This window comes from Chelon labrosus (genome assembly GCF_963514085.1).
Source record: "Chelon labrosus genome assembly, chromosome: 3".
NCBI classification, from domain to species: Eukaryota; Metazoa; Chordata; class Actinopteri; order Mugiliformes; family Mugilidae; genus Chelon; species Chelon labrosus.
This window is the reverse complement of record NC_140339.1, coordinates 10,949,334-10,971,776: the sequence shown is the minus strand read 5'-3', so window position 1 is coordinate 10,971,776 and position 22,443 is coordinate 10,949,334. Positions and strand designations below refer to the sequence as shown.

The 22,443-nt window shown below is 39.6% G+C and overlaps 1 protein-coding gene across 2 annotated transcripts in view; it reads right to left on the bottom strand.

The window, feature by feature from the left end:
* tspan4a (tetraspanin 4a) overlaps window positions 1–22,443 on the bottom strand; it is a gene marked incomplete at its 5' end in the record, with an annotated part of 132,030 nt that overhangs the window by 8,934 nt on the left and 100,653 nt on the right. For both annotated transcript variants that reach the window (XM_084541422.1, XM_084541421.1), the window contains 2 exons: window positions 7,322–7,453; window positions 9,498–9,599. In XM_084541422.1, coding sequence (XP_084397548.1) covers window positions 7,322–7,453; window positions 9,498–9,599 — 234 coding nt within the window. The remainder of the gene's footprint in view (window positions 1–7,321; window positions 7,454–9,497; window positions 9,600–22,443) is intronic.

Below are 22,443 nucleotides of genomic sequence, written 5' to 3'. Positions count from 1 at the left end.
CAAGAGCGGGAAAGAGATCTGACGATGTTCCCCCAGAGCAGCAGAAAGGAAGTGGTAAGTAGGTGGAATCAAATAAGTGGCTTTGGCCGTGTGTTAAGGCTGGCCCATTTATCACCCACTGCAGCTATCAAACAAACTGTCACCACATGGACCCAAGAGCAGGATAGTATATTCAACATTACAATTAGGAAAAGTAATGATTGCAGTGAGCAGATGATACTCACCTGGTGTGACCAACTAGAAAAAGATTGCCAATTGTCAATGTCAATTAGAGAAAAATCTGAGTCATCTCCCAAACTTTTCCTATGATGTTTCAAAAGTCAATATTTTTTTTTGCATGTTTTTCTGTGTCTGTGTCTCCATAGTTTTGTTGTGAGACCATGGACGACCACAAGTAGAATAAAATGGATAACCATAATTTTATTTTGTTATCTTCTATATATGTATGTGTTTGTTGAAGTTATCCTGCAGTCTATGTATGCAGAACTTTTGTGTCATTTGCGCTCGTTTAGGAAATATTTACATCTGCGTATATCCATATAGCGGGAGTGATGGGGCACCGAGACACAGCCTCTGAATAACGTATTATCTACAGCAAAACTCGTTCATTTCACCAATATTTTGTTATGATATGCTAATGCTATTCCCTGTTGAGCAAACTGAGCAAATAGCAGTAGCAAATTACAGGTAAACAAGCCAACCGCCGTGGGTGCGTGTGCCGCTCAGAGACGACATCATCCAGGTCAGAAGACATCATTCGGGGGTCTGTTGGTCATTCTACAGACCCCGGATGATGATAACAGGTAACTCCGAACTCAACGGGGAATAGCACCAGCGTACGATAACAAAATATTGGTGAAATAAACGAGTTTCACGGCAGATAATGGGTCATTTAGAGGCTGCGTCTCGGTGCCCCGTCACTCCCACTATATGGATATATGCTGATCTAATTATTTCCTAAACGAGTGCAAATGACACAAAAGTTATATGGGTGAGTAAACGATCGTATTTTATGCCAGAAATAAGGTCCAGGTTGTAAAAAACAGTAATTCCCCTTTAAGAGAGAAAGTTTCTCTGTGCTCATCTCAAATATCTGCACCAATGTGATGCCAAACTCGAAGCCTTCAGACTTTCCAGTGACGCAGGAGACATCTTGTGTCCAACACATTTCCATATTCTTTGATTCTGTTTTTTTTTTTTTAATCAGCGAGAATGACGTGGAAAGCCCATATCTGACAGAAAATTATAAACTAAGATTCTTTTTTTTAAATACGTAAAACATACGTATAAGAAACATCTTTTAAATCAAACTCAGAGCGGCCCCCACCCCGTCGGTCTGTGAGTCAAATTTTCTTTTGCCAGACTTTCAAAAAGCTTGTGAACCCCTGCTGAATCAAGCAAAATAAAAACTGGATCAAGGCCCACTTTGATGCTTAGAATCCGAGAGGAGATGATCACGCATCCCCACAGGAGACAAGACTCTGGACCTACTGTATGCTAGTTATACTACTATTAACTTTAATGCATGACCAGTAACCTTTACACATTATTGCTGATCAAATGTAAATTAACGTTTCCACCTTTGCACTTTTAATCCTTTTAGGGATTCTACATTTTGCCTGTAACTGTGTTTTGCAATTTCGGCTAATTTTTCAGCTTTTCTAACCTAATTTATTTGCTCTTTCTTTAATCGTGTATTGAACAATCGTAACAAAGCAATTTTGTGCGGATCAATAAAGTTTTCCTGATTCTGATTAGTCTAGAGGACTGATTGTGTGGAACAGAGTTAGACCTCTGACCTCTTCAAAGATGGATCTCTGCAGCAGGAAGACAGCAGCTCAATAGAAACCTTTCTTAAGAAGGAAGAAAGGGAATTTTGAAGATGAGTCTGTTGATGTTCAAGACAGGATTTTATTTATTAAAAAAAAAACGGGCTTTTGACTATTGTATGTGAAAAAAACAAACAGGTTTTCTATCTTTAGCTTAACTGCTTAATGAATTCTGGCACCAACTCTGTTAATATGAAGAGATGAAACGGACTGAAAACAGCATTTTAAATAATGTACGTATAATTTACATATGAGCCAATTGGGCATCTAAAAAGTGGGTAAGGTCAAGTGATTTCAGGGCTGTCAGGAACAACCGGTCACATAAATATTAATCCACATAATTAATCAAAGGTGGGCTGGGCATAGTGTTAAACATCTAGTAAGAGACATTACAAAAACTCATTAACTGAAAAGTCCTCATTCATACCACTTGGAAATAAACTTTCAAAAGATTAAACGAATGAGGACTTTTCAATTAATTAACAATTTTTTAACTTCATACATGATTTAATATGCTGTTTGCGGGGATAAAAGTTACGAGCTGAAACCCATTGATCTAATAAAGCGATTGCATTTAGGTATGGCTGGATTTTTGATCTCTTCATGTTTGTTTTCCTCCTCCATTCGCCTTGGAAATCATTGCGCCAGAAATACAATTTCCTCCACTAATAGTGTTAATTGCATATTTATAGGACACGAGTGGCTTCAGTTCAGAAATGGCGAAGATACATTAGTAAAGCATTCAGTGCAGCAGAGTTTAGCGGGGTGATGAACAGGTTACAAGAAGGTGGAGTAATTTTAGTGCTGAATGAATGAGTAATTAATACCAGCTGTCTCTACATATTACTTCAACACACTCAATTACCTCTTCAGCAGCGACTTCCAGTCTTGATAAATCATGAGCAGATTAATTTAGTCGCACACTGTCCGAGTAATATCAATGAACACGCCCGGGTTTACATATTTATGACAACAAACCTGCAGAAAAATGATGTTGCTAAGATTTTGACTGATGCAATCCTCTGCACACCCTGTTCAGCTTTTTCACCAGAGCAAACAGACATGCTCTCGCTCATTGACATGCAGCTCCTCTAAGCACATTGGGCCCTTTTTCCACATTACCCTAAGGTTTTATGAACCCCTTTTATCTTGTTTTGCAGCTGGAAAGTAGCACAAAAAGTTGGCCTAAACTGTTCAGGATGCAACATCTGTGTGTCCTAATAATGCAGAATTTAAATGGGTGCCCCTTAAGGCCGAGACCTCTCACCTGAATTTCAAAACAAACAATAACACTGGCATCTGACAATTTGTTATGCAGATTCCTTCTTAAAATGATATTACAATACAGACAAAAACCGTCAGCTCTCTGTGCAGTACAGCTGCTTAAATTTTAAAAGTATTATACTAATTATACATCAAAAAAACATCAACGGCACCAGGAGTCAAGTCCTTCTGGACAGAAGAAGTGATTAATTCAGTATCAGTAATTATGAACATAAATCACTTAGTCTTTTTGTTTGCTTGTTAAGGTGAAAGGGCTGCAGAGGCTCAAAAGCCTTTTTGTGCTGTGAGAGAAGGTTTTTGTTGAATATTGCTGAGCCAAGTTGTTTTATTATATAAAATCTCTTGAGAACTGATGCATCAAATAATGACTGTGGTCCCGAAACCATTTCTGATCGCAGGAGTAATTATCTTTTGACGCTAATTACATTTAAATGACCAGCACTGTCATTTAACACAACCTTCTTCCAGTCGTGTCTTCTCTATTTGGTTTCTCCTTTCTATCAGTCTGTACCAAACATGATGTTTTAAAAGTCAGGTACACCCTCATCAGTTTAGGTAATCAGCTTACCATTATGTTTCTGCATGTGGTGCAAATTGTGTAATATTTTATTATATCTACTATATCCTTCCCTCTCCCAGACGGTGAGCTGATCATGAGATAATGTAAATTAAACTACCACAAAATAAAGTTCACACTACACGCTACACTGTCCCTGTATAAGTGTTACTCAAACGCTGAGGTAATGTCAGCGTCTTTTTAAAAATGAACTGTTGAAAGAAAAGTATGTAAAAGTAAGTAAGTATATGACAATTCATGGAGTAAATGGAGTGATAAAGAACATGTAATTAGTGGAGCATCACCTCCCCCACGCAGTGACAAGGACTAGCTATAAGTTTGAAGATGATATCACCAGCTCTGATAGAGCTTATTGGTTGGTAGCCTGTCTTGGTGTTACATCTCTAGGTGGTGAGATAGTACATTAGAGCAAATTAATCCTATGTAATTGTGAATAAATGAATAAAAAAGCTTTAAGCAGTTAAAACAGACAATGAATGTGTTGTGTGTAATGTGAAAAACATAAATATGGTTTAACAGTTATTTCATAAAAGGGTGAGTTGGAGTTAAAATGTAAAAGAATATTTATATTGCATTATGTATATTGTATTTCAGTTTATTTTGATGAGTGTAAAAGGAAGTACTAATTGGGCCCATAATACTGGTTTTCTATTGGTTGAAGTGACGGGATCTAGGCGAGAGACAGGAAGAGAGAGTGTGATGGTGTGGATCGTAGATTGTACATAAATATGGACAACGCTACCCCACTTCCTTGCATTGGTCAAACTGACTCTAGTGTCCCAGAGATACTAATACTGCACTCTGCTGTACCTCCACCAGATACAAAGAAATGTTGCATTATACACTGTAGCCTACTTTTTGTTTTTCACAGAGCGGTTGGCATGGCAACTGGTAGTCATCCTGTGTCTTCTTGTTTCTATAGAGAGTCGAAGTCCCGCCCCTCTACTTCCGGGTTATGGGACCTATCTTTCGAAAAAATATGAACGGCAGTCTATGGAGAGATCATAATTATTTTCTGGTCCCGATCGAATTGTGGCATGAATTTCACATATGATGTGTGTGAATTTAAAAGATAATTTTTCATGTCAAGAGATAAATTATTTGACGTAAATAAGCTGAACAACATTAGGTTTTGTATGAAATCGCTTAGTGAACTACATCTCTCTAGAGATCCCTAGAGAACTATGGCTGTCTCCTTGTTGAGCTTCACCGTCTTCTTCCAGGACGAAGGCAGAAGCATCAAACGAGGTGAAAATCATTATAAATCGGGTCATGTCGAGAGCTGTAGTTACACGAAGGGAGTTTTGGTCGGTTCTGTACGCGCCAGCATGCGGGACTTGTAGTTCGTTTAATTACGTATTTTCCATAGCGTTTTACTTAACTATCTTGCGACAAACTGTGACATTCTTGACATGTAAAATCATTTTTTATTCTGAAAAACAACACATGTATAATCCAAGGCACAAGTCGATCGGGACCAGAAAATAATTTATCTTTCGCCATAGACTGCCGTTCATATTTTTTCGAAAGATAGGTCCCATAACCCGGAAGTAGAGGGGGCGGGACTTCGGCTCTCTATAGCGTCAAATAACTAACTAAAACGAAACTTATCAGAAAAATGGACACTTGAATATGCATCAGTATTATATTAACTACCTGAAACGACAGAAACCATCCTTGAAAAAAAATATTTGACATGTATTTTGGTGTTTAAATTCACCCCAAGTCCCATAGACTAACACGAAAGGGGTGGAGCTTATGACCTATACTGCAGCCAATCACCAGGGGGCGCTCCAGTTGCGTTGGCTTCACTTTTGAGAAGCAGTTCCGTCGTCCATCTTTATTTACGGTCTATGGTGTGAATGGGAAGAGTTGGCTTGACAGCGGCGGGGGGTGAGTGAGGTGACGGAGTTAATTAAGCGGCAGGTGTCGATATCCATGGATTATCTGCCTGACGTTCAGGACTGGGATATTCGGTATGGACACGGTTCGTGAGCAACTGAGGGGATTTCTGCACGAAGTTTCTGTAAAGTTGCCCAAGTGTAAAAGATAGCTTGTTAGCTAATTGAGTCATATTAGCACGAGCATTCGTTATTCAAGGAAATGCTAATCCAGCGGACACTATTGCCTATAAATCCTCGTTTTCTGCACGAAAACCTGTCTGGTGTATTGGGACTGCTACAAGTTGCCGTCAGTTGCTGCAACTGTCAGCGACCTGACTGAGCACCGCCATCAACCTCGTCCTTAACCTCCAACAATTCACATGGTAGAAACTGTGGTTTATTAGACTTCTTCCACGAGGTAAGAGGGTTTTCTTTTATTTATTTCTCGAGGACTGTTTTATTTGACTGTGGACTGTTATCAGGCCTGCAACGTTATTTATTTATTTATTTATTATTTTATGCCACAACGATTTAGGCTAAGGTATTTTAAATTCCTTTGAAGAGAAAGATTAGAGTTTCTGAGGGGTAACTTTATTTTGACTTGAGAGAGAAAAATACATTTGTATAATTTTATTTGTTTTTCCACATTTTAAGTAAATAATTGATGCTTGTTTTTATAAAACCTGTGTGTGTTTATTATTGAAGTGACCCAAGATTAATAGTTTTTAGTTAATTTTCTAAAATCCTAAATTCAGTCTAACAACAAACTCGGTTTCTGCTGTTAGAGAGTGGGTGGGCTACATGATGTATTGTTTTGTTTTGAAAAGGCCACTCTGGCTCAGACTACATTTGTACTACATACTGTTATATTATTGTACTACAAAGTTGTTGGTCATCAGTTAGATGCTTAATTTTGCCTATCTGACTATCATTGCTAGTGGGAACGCAGCATTTGTTGCACAAAAAAAAACTGTATATCGCACTCTTCACATAGCGACAAGGGTTGGGCATCAGTTTGTTGCTTTATATCACCAGCTTCACTTGAAAATTACTTGAAGCCAGTTGCTTTTTCAGTCTGAACACACCATAACTCCTGGCCTTACTTCTCTATGTGGTAAGCTAGTTAGCTAGTTAATACATTTTTGTTTGGTTTAGGAAAGGCTCCTTAAAAAACAAATCTGGCTCTAGCTACAGCTTTGGCATTTAGAGGACTGCTGTACCTGCTTATAGTTGCTATCATAGACAGTATGAAGATGGATGATGGTGGAACTGCTCCTAAAAAGTGAAACCAAAGCAACTAGAGCTCCCCCTGGTGTCTGGCTGCAGTATAGGTCATAAGCTCCACCTTCTCCATGTTAGTGGATGGGACTTGCGCCAAACTAAAACATTAAAATACATGTCAAATATTTTTTTTCCAGGGATGGTTTTCTGTCATTTTAGGTAATTAAAATAATGTTGATGCAAGTTCAAGTGTCAATTTTTTGGAGAAGTTTCGTTTTAGTTAGTTATTTGACGCCAAAGAAACAGGATGTGACATAATGGGGACTACCAGTTGCCATGCCAACCGCTGGTGGAGTAAGAGCAGTATTAATTAAATGAAAACACGAGTGAGTTTATTCCGTCTATGGTTGCAAACTATGCAAAACTATAAATATTTAATTTAATCTTGTATGAATATAAAACTGTAAAAAAAACAACAACAACAAAAAAATAAACAAACATTCTTTGATTTTCATGTTCGAACTTACCGCCGTCCACCATGTTCCCGGGTTGTCAAGGCCGCAGTTGTCGCTGTACTCCAGGCAGCAGGAGTCTGGCACACGGGTGGCGTTGTAAACCTCAAACCAGTCTGTGTGGTTGGTGACTCCACAGCAACGGAACTACAACCAGAGAAAGACAACAAGTCAAGGCTTCTATTATCATCACAATGACACCGTATATGCATGAAAACAAATACACCTTCTCTGCTTATGGAATTTATTTACCCGCCAAGAATAAGATTTGAAGCCAAAATAATTCATACGTGCTGGACGCAGAAAACACTTCATCTGTCTGATATCGAACTGCGGCTGCTTTGGTACAATTCCCATCTCATTCGTCCCAAAGCCCTAAAATTATTTTCCAACTCGCCTGCTTCTTTTTATCTGCCTCTTCCCCTTTTGTGATTGGTATAGATTTTTGATAAGGGATCATGGCTTTCACCACAAACCAGTTCATCATTGTGCTTGAAAAGATAAAGTGCCCCTGATGTTTTGTTCATCTCGCGGACTTTAATTCCGCACAGGAATAATGCTGCACAAGCCGCTTGCCACGTCGCTGCGTGTACAGAATTGGGAATTGTGAGTTAATTTAATACTCACTCGACTGCTTAAACAAAGGATCGAGTATGCAGTTTGTCAAAAATTACAGCAGAATTCAAATAACCAGAAACCGCGTGAAGGATTGTTCACAGAGTTCGAGATCAAATCAGTGGCTAAATACAAGTCAGAATATTCAAATGTTATCACCTTGAAAAATCCACAACCAGTGTGACCCTTAGAGACGTAATTGCTCATGGACTTTTTTTTTTTTTTTTTTCCCCAGCTTCTTCTCATGCATGTAAATCCTCTTCTACATACGTACATAGTTCCAAGCAGTCATTAATAATATTCAGGGTGAACTTTGCTTCAGGGACATCTGATGTATTATCCGTTCTGTGACTCAGCAAGTATGAAAGAGGCTTGGGAGGGAATGACAGAATGAGAGCTGCCTTTTAACGGTCTTCATCTCGACCAGACTTTGTGGAGCCCTATACATACACAGTGGCACTGATCAGACAAGGGGGAAAGTGCACATTCACACTTGCGGTGGCTTATTCTGGCAGATTTTCCTCCTGGTATCATCCTGCGTGCATTAAAAAAAAAAAAAAGAAAAAAAGCCCTTCTGCACGGTAACACCTACACGTAAAGACACACACCTTCATTTGCATATAGTATTTGCATAGCAATAGATTTCTCTGTCATCACTTATGTATTTTCAGGCACACACTCGCGCAGTGTGCCTCCCAGACACAAGACGTTTGCAGACCAGAGCCAAACATTCTGCATGTACTGCACATTTGCTAATGGAACAAAACTACAAGCCATAACACCGGATCTGTGATGTTTAAAAAAAATAAAATAAAAAATAGTCCAAAGAGCCCTGAAGTCTCCGATCTATCATTTGATGTCTCCCAAAGGCATTTTCCTGCAGAAGTGGCAGCAGCAGCATTCGTCTTCTGTAATCCTTAATTCTAAATCTCTGTTTCTCACATTGTGTTTTCTTTGCAGAAAAATTTGAAATATACACACATAAATAAATATAAGTCACACGAAGGAAAAGACACATCAAAGTGAGAGCTGGAAAACAAAGATTACCTCAGAGAGTCTGTGATGCTTGCATTAATCTCTCCAACAGAATTTAACCACAGCATTTAAAACCGAAAAGCCTCAAGTGTTTGTTACTCAGCAGTCATTTATTTTTTTTTGTTTTTTCTAAGACTGATAGAATTTTTCATGAGCTTGCAGCTTTTAAATGTTGCGATCCTATTAAGTTAGTTTTATTCAGTTATAACAAATAAGTAAATGCAAATTGTGCTTCAACATTTGACTGTTCACTTACAATTTAATGCGAGCACAGTGCTACATGTGACAGTAAAACCTTGCCAATAGCAAAAATAAGCACTGTCACTATGAATAATGGAGTTAAAATATGATGTAGCTCCGCTTATGACAAGGTATTTCAGAGGACTTGTCTTGCTTAGTGACACTGAAGTTAATCTGAAGTTAATATTGAATGGGTTGTGATGTCCGCAACAGAATTTTTACATTTTTTTAAGCAGCATGACTTTGAGAAAACTGTGTTTTAGATCACCCGCCCCCCCCCAAACACCACCCACCCCCTTACATCAGTTTGTACTATCATCCAGGCGTTGGTCAAACCCACGTTGCCCTCTGTGCCGAAGAGCTGCAGGCCCTTCTTCAGATCCCTTTGGGCGTAGTGATCAATCTGAGGAAACAGGACAGGAAAAAAGTATGTTTTTGAAAACAAGGCAGGATAAGTCAACAAACCTCATTTTGGCTTCTGTGTGAGTGAAAACGTCTTCTGGTTAAACGTCAGATGCTCAGGTGAGAACAAAAGGCCACAAAGAGTCTCAGCTCTTGTCTGAGAAACCTGCAATGTCAGAAGTGAACCGACGCTCACAAGTTTTTATTTTCATATAGATTTTGCGCTGTTTTCATATTTATCTGACAAAAGACGGCAACAAAAGCCACAAATTGTTGTGTTTACAGGATGTACCTTATTTTTTTTTTAATGGTTCATTGCTGGTGGACTGATTGTAAACATGCTGTGAGAAGACAAGAAAAAAAGAATATGCTTTTTGTCCTATTGGGGCAGGAAATGTGTCTCTGTCTCACCAATATAAAAGATATATACCTTAAAATAACAAACAAATGTGACAAATCTTCTGCAGTGTATGTGCAAAAGTTGATACGATCTGTTGACAGGAGGGCTTTTGATTAATTGATTATGCACGGTGCAAAAGACCCCTTTTGTGTAAAATGTCCATAAAGCATTTTCCCCTGTGCAGTCATACAGCTGTTTGCATGTTACACCAGTTTTCTTGGCAGACTGGCAATTTCAGATTGGACTGTTGATCTTTGTGGCCGTAAGGCAGATAAACAAAAGGTTACTTGCAGTCTAGCACACTTAAATGGACTGAGAGGCCACACTCTGATGCTCATTCTTAGCTCATATTTCACACTTCCTCAAGTCTTCTCAAGTGGTATAAAGACTAATAAACTTTGGCAACAGTGAGGGGACTGAATTGGATTTGGATGCCAGAATACTGAGCTGTTGTCCAATACACAGGCTCTGTGCGGCTCCATGTGGGTTTAGTTTAGAAGCTCTGGTTCAGCAGCGTGAACCTAAACAAACAAGATAAAAACATTCGACAAAACCTGCTTTTCCAGTAAGCTCTGAGTAAGAAGAGAACAAACCGTAAGCGCGAACACAGCCACAGAGGTAAACACAGTCTAATACACAGAAGCCTCTAAAGTCAATAACTCTAAATTACAATCATTCAAAATTAACTATACGATCACAATGCAGTATAGCTTTTGTTTACTGTGCGGCACAGCAAACGAAAACTACAAACACACACGAGCTGGTCATGCTTGTTTACATGTTTAGACGGTCAAACCCATCAGACATCAATAGCATCGATCTCTCCTGACCTTGCTCTCTTTAAGCCTGTGAGGTGCTGCAGCCAGAAAAACACCTTGTTAAATCTGTCTTCAAACACTCAGACAATAGATATGGACTTTAAATGTTGAATATACACCAATCAGCCACAACATTGAAACCACTGACAGGAGAAGGGAATAATATTGACCATCTTGTGACAATGCAATGTTCTGCTGGGAAACTTTTGGACCTGGCATTCATGTGGATGTTACTTAGACACATACCTCCCACCTAGACCAGACCAGACACCGCCACCCCATAGCAACTCCACCACCCCATTATTGTTTAGAAACAACTCAAAGAACATTAAAAGGTGTTGACCTGGCCTCTAAATTTCCTAGATCCCAAACTGAGTATCAAGTATCTGTGGGATTCACTGGAACAAACCTGATCCACATAGGTCCCTCCCCTCAACCCATAGGACCATTCTGTTGCCAGACACCATGGGACACCCTCAGAAGGCCCATGTCCATTGTCTGCTGAGTCAGTCAGAACTGTTTTGGAGGCACAAGAGAGACCTACACAATATTTGGAAGGTGGTTATAATGTTATGCATGATTGGTGTATTCTTTGCTATATACATTTCGTGGTGATTCTTGATGTATTGTAAAAGGGATAAGTTGTTTTAGGTTGATGGTAAAATAGACAGTCATATTCTCAGATTCAGTCAGGAAGCGTTTCAGTCCTGGCTGAGTTTGTGACATTTGTAGTTACACAAGTTAAGAGACAAACTGTAAGTTTAACACCAAAGTCACACAATATTGTTGTTTTAATGTAAAAGTCAGTCAATAATTTTCTTTTTGCGATCATTCTGTTGAAGACTGTGATCTGATTTTTATTCTGCACACGAGCTGAGTTGAGTTGAGGGCACGGTGAAACAAGATTTATTATCTCACCGAGATGTCACCTGCTGCTCTTCATCTAACAGCTCACTGTGGCCGCTCTGTTGTTCTCTATCACTCCCTGCATTATGTAAAACAGATCTGCCGGGAAAATGTGTGAAACATTTGTGGGCGCAGGGCTAGCGTTAAGCTCACTGATTAACACATTGCTTTTCCTGTGACGACTTTAGTTAAGTGTTTTTAATGTGAAGCTGTAGCAAAAGGAAATGCTTGATTTCATTACCGGCACTCTCTGGAACCCTCTGCTATCATCTGATGACAATTTAGCATTCTGCAATCATATACTGGTGTCTGTTTATAGAGATTACATTTCACCACAGACACCCAATTCATTAATTCATTAATTTTCTGTAACCACTTGTCCTCTGGAGGGTCACGGGGGGACTGGAGCGTATCCCAGCTGTCATCAGGCGAGGTACACCCTGGACATGTCGCCAGTCTATAGACACCCTATTCAAAATATTTAGATAAATAAACGTTATAATAAGTGGCCCTCAGTCGCCACTGTCTTCCCTTTCCAGAGATAGATAGTGACTTAACAGATGTTTATTTAAATGAGAACCAGCTAGATGAAATCACTTTTAGAGATCATGCTGTAATGGACTGGAATGGGGTAATGGAGTTCCTGACCACCATTAGTGCTAAAGTGAGTACCAGTTTTAGTTTGAATATTGGTCACACATTCCTTGCTTAATATTCCACTCACTGACAGCTGCAAAGAAGAGCGCCATCGAAGGTAACAAAGAAGACAGCAGGCTAACAAACATGCATGTAAATAATGCATTAAACGTTTTGTGTTTTATGAGGAAGGACACGTGTTCAGCACTTTGTTTGGTCTCAGTGACGCAGTTTGCTTCTGGTAAGAAACGCTGCATGTGTTCACAACTTTAAGTGGTGTCTTCCTTTCTTGCGGTCTGTGAAGGAAGAAATCTCATGAAGAGAGTGATGAGGAGCGCCAGTTTAACTGTGATTTAGCTGTATGCAATGCTCTATTACATACTTGTTAGAGGTTATTAACATGCTTGCAAGCCTGAGCAGCCGGCCTGAAGCAAAATGAAACGTGTTTAGTTTTTGATGGGCACTGTACTTGACTCACAGATGCTACCAGCTGTATTTGCCTTTTGGTAAATGGTAACGCACTGTTATTAGCCTATGAACCCTTATTGATAAGTAATCTGCATCAGTTGCCATGGGAATAACAACGATGACGATGAAACAAACTTTTTGCAACCTGCATTGTTGCTTCTAGTGTTCTTTAATACTCATCTGAAAGAGCAAAAGTAGTTGGGTAACATTCTTCAAGCACTGAGCACAATATTCCTGACCAGGAAGTCCGAGCTTCTACCGACTCCCCACTCCTAGTATTGTATACAAACGATACTGAAACTGAGCCGGTCCCAACTGCCTGATTCATTTCTTTGAAGGGCAACTGTAAAGTGAGCCATAGTAAAGGGCCGTTCACACAGGAACAGACTTGCAGCAATAAGAGACTGTGGAATTGTAATAGAATTGGGTGTAATGAAATAATCGAGTTGTAGCCGTGATAGGTGACGAAACCTTTGGGATTGTAAAGTAGATGGGTACCAAGTGGACATACTTTGAGGTGGCGAACAATGTCATCTGACAGAATACTTGGAGCACAGGGTGAATCCAGATGGAGCGAAGAGATGACCAGATCGCTTTCTATGAAGGCGAGGCATTAATTTTCACTCCTTTTATCTCAGCTTTGGTCTCCTCCAAATCCTAAGTCATATAACTTTTTTTGGTACTGGAGGTAGATTTCTGATTTTGTGTTTGCTTCAGCTGGACAGCCTTTTGCCTTTTCTGCAAGTTGAGGGTAGTAGCAGCAGTAGCAGTAGATACTGAATCATAAACTAGCTGTAGTGATAAACCAAAGCAGCTGTGAGAGGTTAAAGGGCTATAATTTAGTGATAATTTCCTAAAATGTTTTTTTTTTTTCTGACCTCTTTTGTCACAGTAATTATATTTACTATGAGTAAAACATTGTTTAGCTGAGCTTTAATTTTGTACACAGCTGTTTTCAGATTTTACAACTATTCATTACATTTATTGCACATTCCCTGTTTTGGCTTCCTAACATTAGGGATCCCTCTCGGCCCTCTCGCTTTGCTCTGACATAATTAGATGCCGCATTAGGATCTGTAAACAAAAATCAGAATTCGGGTGCCTGGGAGAGATGGAGATAAAAGGGCATACTCAATGAAAAGACAATTGTAATTTCCTACAACAATCAGTCTCTTCTGATCTGGCTTCTAAATAGTTTGATGCCCTGGCAAATGCAAGTTCAGACTGATGCAAGAATCCTGCACAGGAGACCGTTATGTCCCACTTGACGGGAGCGGATACTACTCAGTCTTCTTTAGTTGTAAGTAAGATAAGGGAAATACACTGTTTATTCAAACCCTAAGTAGGTCATTAGAAGGAGTGACTCCTGTGAAAGAGTAGCAAGCAGACGGTGCATAAGCCAAGTCTGCACTGTAAGCTCAGTATTGATGTTGTCCTCGGGACTTCAGTCGCCCTTTAACTACACTAGGCGAGTCAAAGATGGGCCATCAATTATTTATATGGCAGGGATACAAGGAGAGATAAGAGATGTATATGTGGAGGAGAGGGGAGGAGAGACGAAACGGAGAAATGTGGTTTTGAAAGAGAGCGGAGCTGCAGGTAGGGAAGAGAGTCGGTGCAGGATAAAAGTAAACGGGAAAAGGAGGGAGAGGATGAGGCAGAAGATGATGAAGGGCAGGATATATAACAGCAAACATGGGCCACTGACCACTGGACTCTAGATCACGCGGGAAGTAAAGCAAGAAAAGAGAGCTTTCACCCATCCAGTCCAGGAGAAAGGGCATTATATTTAAAATAACACAAGGCAGATATTTCATGGGGGAGGAGTAATAAAGAGGAAAAATGCCTCAATTTGCTTGCTCTCTCTAAACAGTGGATATCCATTACCTGTGCCATAAATGTAGGTGGGAGACAAAATCAGAAATACATAAAAGTACATAAAGGCACTAAAATGAGAGCAAAGATCTATGATAATGGTCCCCGCTGAGTTCCTGTGGCCACATCATTTCACTGTAAGACGCCGAGCTGCATAAAACATGCCCTACTTCGTCTCGCAAAATGACGTTGCGTATTCCGACAAAAGAGGGATTTCAGCTTTACTGATTCATATTTGAAAAATCACTGCTTTGAAATTTTGAATTCCCCACTGTGAGCCTGGCAGCTTAATACTTTAAGATCATCCCGAATAAAGGCTGTATTTGATTTTAAAAGTCGTTGCGAATCAACCCGCTCTCATTGGGCCTCTTCCTCCCTCACCTTTTGGGTGCCGGCACTTACTGGTGAGGGCTGTAAAGTCTTCCACTTAATCCCTCTGCAGATGGAGGCCAGATTACATTCCCTGGACATCAACTCAATTTGGAGCCGTCAGGTTTTTCAAGGGCCTTTATTTTGACTGGAGACATAACTCTAGCCTGACTTGCTTTCCCTGCATCGGGAGATGAGCTTAAATCTCTGGAAACACTGTGCTGCATTTCAGAAAAGAGTTATAGGAGGATACCATCCCTCTGAAGAGTCCACATGTGTTATGTCTGTGCTTCAGGGCAGATTAGTTAATATCTGTGAATTTAAACAAAGCCTCTCTCAAACTCCAACGTCAAGAAGTAGCCCTTAAAATTTGTAACGATAACAAACGGGGTGAGCAAGTTTCCAATTTAAGGCTTCTGTCTCTGACTTCTAATTCTGGCCCAGGGAACAGGAATAACAAAAGTTCATTATTAAAGCGTGTGGCATTCCTCTTTTTAGTGACTAATCTCAGTCCTTAGCCAGGGCAAATCAATTGCAATCCCAGCTCTTTTCCGTCTCTGGCTTCTAATCAGTTCCTGATTAACACTTGGCAAACTTGGCGAATGTGGTCAATCAATACTACTAACGGGGGTAGAGCGGACAACCAGCAGAATCTAAGCTTTAAGGAATGATAGTTGAACAGCCTTAATCAAGGCAGTAGGAGTTCAGGAAAGATGTTGGACAAGGTCAAGTCTCATCGTCTCTGCGACAGAAACTTTTTGTATTGAAAATGTAAATTCTGCGCATAGATTCTTGTGTTTCCAGACCCTGATCTTTAGGTTGATCCCCCATCAATCCTGCGAGGTATGAAACGATTTTAGTGTGCAGCCGAATATCTCTAAGTATTTTACCTGCAGGTATCGACAACCACAGGTGCATTTTCTCTGAAGCTGTCATCCGGTGTCTTCAGTCTGTCCTGAAATTTTCCACATCACTGAAGATCTATTTTGATCCGTTTTCTGAAGTTTTATCACCTTTTAGCTGCTGTATTTTCTTCGCTCTAGTTCCAACCTACGTGAAGAGGTCTTTGACGCTGTCATTCCAGCAGGGAGGGAGTTTTGATAAAAGCATAATCACTTCCCTCCTAGGGGGACGTTGGCTCTGAGCCTACAGGTGGGTGCTGCAGAGGAGGTAGCACTTTTGAAATGCTTTATGAACATGCTGCAACAAGGAAGACAACAGCTTTCAGATCAGCAGTGTGCCAGCAAAAGACCACTGTTGGATGTCTGTTGTGGTGAGAGACATATGTGGCGCTTGAGTGCAAGCAGCTGAACTTGCGTGAATGGAGACTTTGAGTCATCTGTTGCCGTTTTTACAAAAAACTAAGCTAATTATGAATAAGTTTTACAGGCAACAGTTGGTCTTTCTTTGGCTAAAAACAGTGTTACCAATAAATAGGCGAACAGTTCCCTCAAATGTTAAAAACTCGGGTGTCTTCATCATTTTTTTTGTCTGATTCCCTGGACATTGTATTCACTTCCACTATGAGGTGAAGTTTGCACTTTGGTTTGTTGTAACACTTCTCGTTCCAGGTCACAGTTTACAGTTTAAATATGCTGCAGAACAAATCATCCTCGTATGAAATCAGTCAACTTTAATTATTTAATTTTCCACCCTAGGTTTTACCTCTTAAACCCTAATCGCATGGGGTTAGTTTTACCAGTAGGTTGTCTGTGATCCTGTGCGAATTGTCCATGTCTGTATTTTTTAAAGTAAAAATTACCGCACATTACCTACCCTATTTCTCGTAACACGATTTCTGAATCACTTGATGTCCCCAGGTAAAACTAATCCTGTGTGAATAGGGCTTTAGGCTATATACAGGCTGCTAACTGGTGAATGTTGTTGGTGAGTTATGCTGCCTTAATTTAACACTTGTACAGTATACACTGCCTAGGGCTAAAATATGTATAACATAAATATAACATATTTTAGTCAATATTATCTTTAAAGGCCTCCAGAAGTGCACGTTAATCATATATGAAGCAGTAAACCGGTAACATTTTAGCAGGAAATGGACGATGGACCCAGTCGCAGAAACGAAAAATAATAATAATCCAATTTAAAGTAATTCAGAAATCCAAAAAGAAGTCAAAACCCAGACAACCAGGGGACACACGGAAATAACTAAAAAACTGTAAGGGAACATTGGGCAAAGAACTGCAAGGAAAAACACAAACATCTGTGGAATAACACGGATGAACGGACAAATGAAAGAGAAATATACCGTATATACACAATAAACTAATAAAAGTAAGCAGAACCTGGGACAGAAGAAACTTTCGAAGTGAATACCAGAACCAAAACTAAATAAAACTCATGACAATACACCAGAAAAACTCAGTAACACAACAAAGACACAGTGTTATTTGTATTACAGATAAACTGCAACATTTACGTTTTCTGCTTCGTTTCCTCCTTAATTATCAGTCTTAGCCTGATTGCAATTTAAATTACTTCTAATTGCCGTCTTTGCAAGTCCTCAACATTAACAGCACAGTCAGTCCCATGTCACATATATTCCACAAACAAATGTCTTGTCTGTTTGTCTCAATTTGTCTCTCACATTAACATTGCCCTGATGGGGGTGTATTTTAGTAACGTGATTAGCCAGGGGTGTTTATCTAATTGCATTTCTACAGTGTGCATGAAATGAAATTTTCTCACGCTCGAAATGCATTCTGACAAATGCAGGTGCTGCATTTTGATATGTTGACAAGTTAAAATCCTTTGGTGGCTGGTGCCAGAACAGTAATGATGTGGAAAAAGTGGTGTTATCACACTTGAAATAGGATTTCAGCGGGCCTCATGTGAAGCTTGTAGTTTCTTTTTACTGCACGAGTGGCTGCATTTTACCTGCATTTAAAACAGACTGCTCACAAGAGGCTACGTTTTCCATTTCTTTCTCCTTATCAAATTATTCCTCAATTGTCTACGTTGAGTCTAACAAAGGTGGAGCAGGGCCAAGAGGAGAAGACAGTGATGTGAGAGTGCGACTGACAGCGGAAACAGATCCGGCTTCTCGGGAGAAATGAGGCGTGTCGACAGGATTTAACGTGAGACATTTTCTCCCTGGAAAAACCTGGATTTAAGTTTTAAAACGCACTCGAACTGAATGAAATAAGATGATTCACTTCATTGATCAGATGTGCATACAAGCTAACGTGGGATTAGGAGCACATTACTCTGATACCTTTTCTTTTTTACACACTATATTTTTAGTTGCACGCAGAATTACATTTTACGCTTCCATTTGTCCAGCAAGCATCCACTACTTGTACATAGGCGCATACTAACCTGTGATGTTACAGACCCCAAGCTGATTCTGTAACCCCTACAACCCACAGTTGTTGGCTTGTTATACCAAAATGATAGCCTAGAATCTAGACGCTAATCTAATCTAGTTACTCTCCGCTGACTTGAGATTTCAAAAAATCCAAGATGGACCGGGCCAATCACAAGTCGGTGGGCGGGCTTAACATGATGACGACTGACTTGCGACCATAAGTTCCGTGAATTACGCGTGAATTCCCCATCCTGCTAGAACTACCAGAGCGATGGCTGCTGCTAGCGAACAACTTTCTTTCGAATCGGCTTTGGCCGCCACTCTGAAAGACTTGAAGTTAAGCTTTTCTCTGAGAAAGGAACTCTCTTTTCCGTCGCTCTGACTACGTCACCTTCTTCGTTGCTCTGATTGGTTGTAGCGCTATCCTATTGCGTGGAGAGGGAGTTTGAAAGACAACCGTTTATCACACCCCTCCGGTTGAGCCCTGTCTATGGAGAGTGCCCAGACCCTACATTTAATGTGGGTCTGGCTCGTCAGGCTACCCAAAATGCAACATGCTTATACGTATATACTGTATATTTACCACCTTAGTTGAGCATCGCTAACATTTGCTAATTAGCTATAAGATATGCATACACCAAACCGACAAGCTTTACCAGCAATAAAAGCCAACAGTGACGTCACCTCAAATCGGATGTCAGCGGACCAGAAATTTGCACTTGAACACACCGTACAGGGTAAAGCCAATGGCCATATGGCACATACTGTATGTTCTGCAGCTGCGTAAAAGGAATAACTTTGAGAACTCTACTGGTTCTCTGAGCTGAACAGTCAATCAGATTGATCTTCCTGACCGGCTAGTTCTGCTGAATAGGCTGAAAAGCCAGCGTCGAGGTTCTGACTAGTGCCAACGGTGCATGACACACTGGGAAGACTGGGGTCACAGATATTAGGACATACACCAGTAAATACTGAGGAAAAGTCAGAGAATCACCTAAACCAGCAGGATTTATCCTCACAAGTTACTTTAAGTGTTTATGTATAAATGGTTACTAGATATTAATTGTGTCCAGTATTTCATAATTGAAGTCCATTTGTTCTCTCACGATGCATTAAAACATGGGAGAGCAAATATATTTACAGATATTAAAACATAAATGTAAAAATAAACACTCAGTTTTTACATATACATATAAAATATGAAGACTTGTTTGTTTCTGTTGTAGATGTAGCAGTCATACTTCATGTTAATGGCTCCGATGTCGTTTGGGTTTACTGGGTGAGGTCATTGAGGGATCCAGGCTGACCGTAGCTCTCCATGACTTCACTTTTACAGCTGCGTTACCTCACCTTGACTCCTTTTAAAGCAGATATGAAATCACCTCTACCCATGACAGGCACTTGGTTCAAACATGAACCACTGAGCAACAGAGACGAAATCCCACATGCCGCAATTGACCTAATAACACAAATGACTGTGGCCAGATGAGCTAAAATGAGGGTGATGTTGGGATGGAGCTGCAATGCCCAAATGACTCATTATTTTATAGCCATTTGTTGTTGTTCTTGTCTTTTTGTTTTGTTTTTTTGAGACAGCTGGGAATCACAAAGGAGACTGGGTATTTATGCAGTAACCAAGCTTGACCCCTCATGTGGTTTTCAGTGCAAATGAAACCAGTGTTTTATCTACTAACATGTATCTCTATTAGACAGAATAAGCCTGTATTCTTAAATGCATCAGTTTCAAACTATAAAATATAAAAAAATAAACGGCTACTGGCTACATATCTGGATGCCTGGGCAGAGTAGTTTTCTTATTTCTGATATCAGATTTTGGATGCTTATCCTAATATGGATTAGATGTACAATATATTACATATTTTTCAGTGGACCCGCAAAGGATTGAATTTGCCTTAACAGCAAGTACACAATTTACTTTGATGGTTTAGTCCTGGTTGCAGCTGTGGACTTTGAATGCAGTTTGATTTCAGAAAAGAAAAAAGGAGCATATAGCATGTACCTTATTTAGAGAAAATAAGATCGGATGATCCAACAACAACACAGAGAATGTTTATGAAATAAACTTCCCAAATGCATGAGTTTTGACCCACAAGAACTTCAGCAGCATAGAAAACCTGCTGCTTTCATTGCAAATGTCTTGTAGCTGTGCAAATTTCTCATTGCGGGATATTGAATTTGGATGATTATCCCAGTACAGATTTAATTTATATTGTACATTTTCAGTTGAGGATTTATTTGGTTTAATAAGACCATAACTTTCTAAGTTGATTTTAAAAGAACTTTCTAGCTGAGTGAAAAGTAGTAGCTGTTTTGGAGCTGCTTATCTCATCAAATGATATTAATATGCACATTCAGTTGGCCCGTTTAACAGCAACAAGCACAGAGATAAGTTTAAAGGTTTACTTTTGACCTTATGCAGGTAATATAAAAATGTGTTTTTATCTCGTATCAAAGACGGAGATGTCCACTTATAATACCTTGAATAGATTAGAAGTCAAACCTCAGAGAAAGTACTTTAAGACGAGGCCACAGATATTGACTATAAACACTCATCTGATAATTTATTTCTTCACTGAATCTAAATGAAAAATTTCTCCCGTCTCCTCTGTTCTCTAATGGATGTCAAAGGTCATTTCTGTGAATGTACTCTACCAGAAGATGATGTGAAGTCAGTACAACAAAAAGGAGAACTCTTCCTCAGAAATGAACGGCAATGAACATCACAGGCTCATGACAGAGCAGTTTAAGGGTACCTGAGGGCAGACTTTTTGCTATAATTTCAGCTCATCAGTGCCAGAATGAATTCTTGTAGCTGCAGGGTCTTTGGTGCAGTCTCGAAAAGATGGAACGAAAAGATCCCAGCAGAGGCAGAAGTGTATTAATGTGTCAAGCTGGTGTTGGATTGGAGTCTATGAGTGTTCATAGTTCATAGATATATCTATTGGATTGATTTCCTTTCAGCTGCTCACACAGCAGAGGAGTCTATCTGCCTGTCTCAACACTCACAACTGATATATGTGTATATTTCTGTCGGCTTTCCTTCTGCATTGAACGGATATACAATTAATACGATTGTAGAGGGAAAAGATGGCCGCGTGCAAACATCTGATGCAATGCAAAGGAATCCAAAGTAACAAGGCGCCTAAATCTAGTGTGCACAAACACACAGCTTCTCGGTTATTGATCAGTTTTTGGGTTGGACTAGAAGTCCTATCAATACAGCTGCACAACAGCTTTGCACCTCAGGGGTAACTTATCAAGGACCCTAAGGAAGATTGGCCAATAATTTCTATCACTTGTATTGACCTTTTCAGTGTCAGCATATTCGATTGGTTGGTTTTCCATCCAGTGTTCTCTCCATTAATAATGCTTTTGTTGAGACCTTTTAATTCCCCTGATGTTGTTTGATGAGTTGATGAATCTGTCTATTAAAATGAGTACTTGCTAATGCTGGAACAAATACTCCTACCATTGTGACAACTGCCAAGGCTAATGCTATCGCTGAAATACTGCATTTGAAAATGTGAATCATCTGTTCCAGTAAAAGTAGAACAAATAATAAGAATAAAAAGCCTTTTAGAAGACTCTTACCGTGGTACATTTATTACAACATACACTCTATTAAGATGTCAAATCAGCATCCTGTACAACAGTCTGTGATTTTAAACTTAACCTTTACTTTCGTCCATATCCACAAAACATACTTTAGCCGTAGATTTTAAACTTTCTCTCTGTAATCTCTGCTCTGAAGCTAAAGATGATTCACAATTATGTTATTATACTGCAATGCAACACTCATAGCTCGTTCAGTTTTGTAGTTCATCCTCAAAAGATTCATCGAATTGCTGTATTCTGTTTTTTATTTTTCTTTCATAATTTAATGAGTTTTGTAAGATGAAGGTGAGGCATTATGTTAATACTTTATACCCCTTCATTTCCAAAATAAATGTGCCCAGCTGATTGGAGCAGTTATTAAAACTTGGTCAGACTCCGGTGCTGAAAAGAGAAGGCATGTTTGATTTCAAAA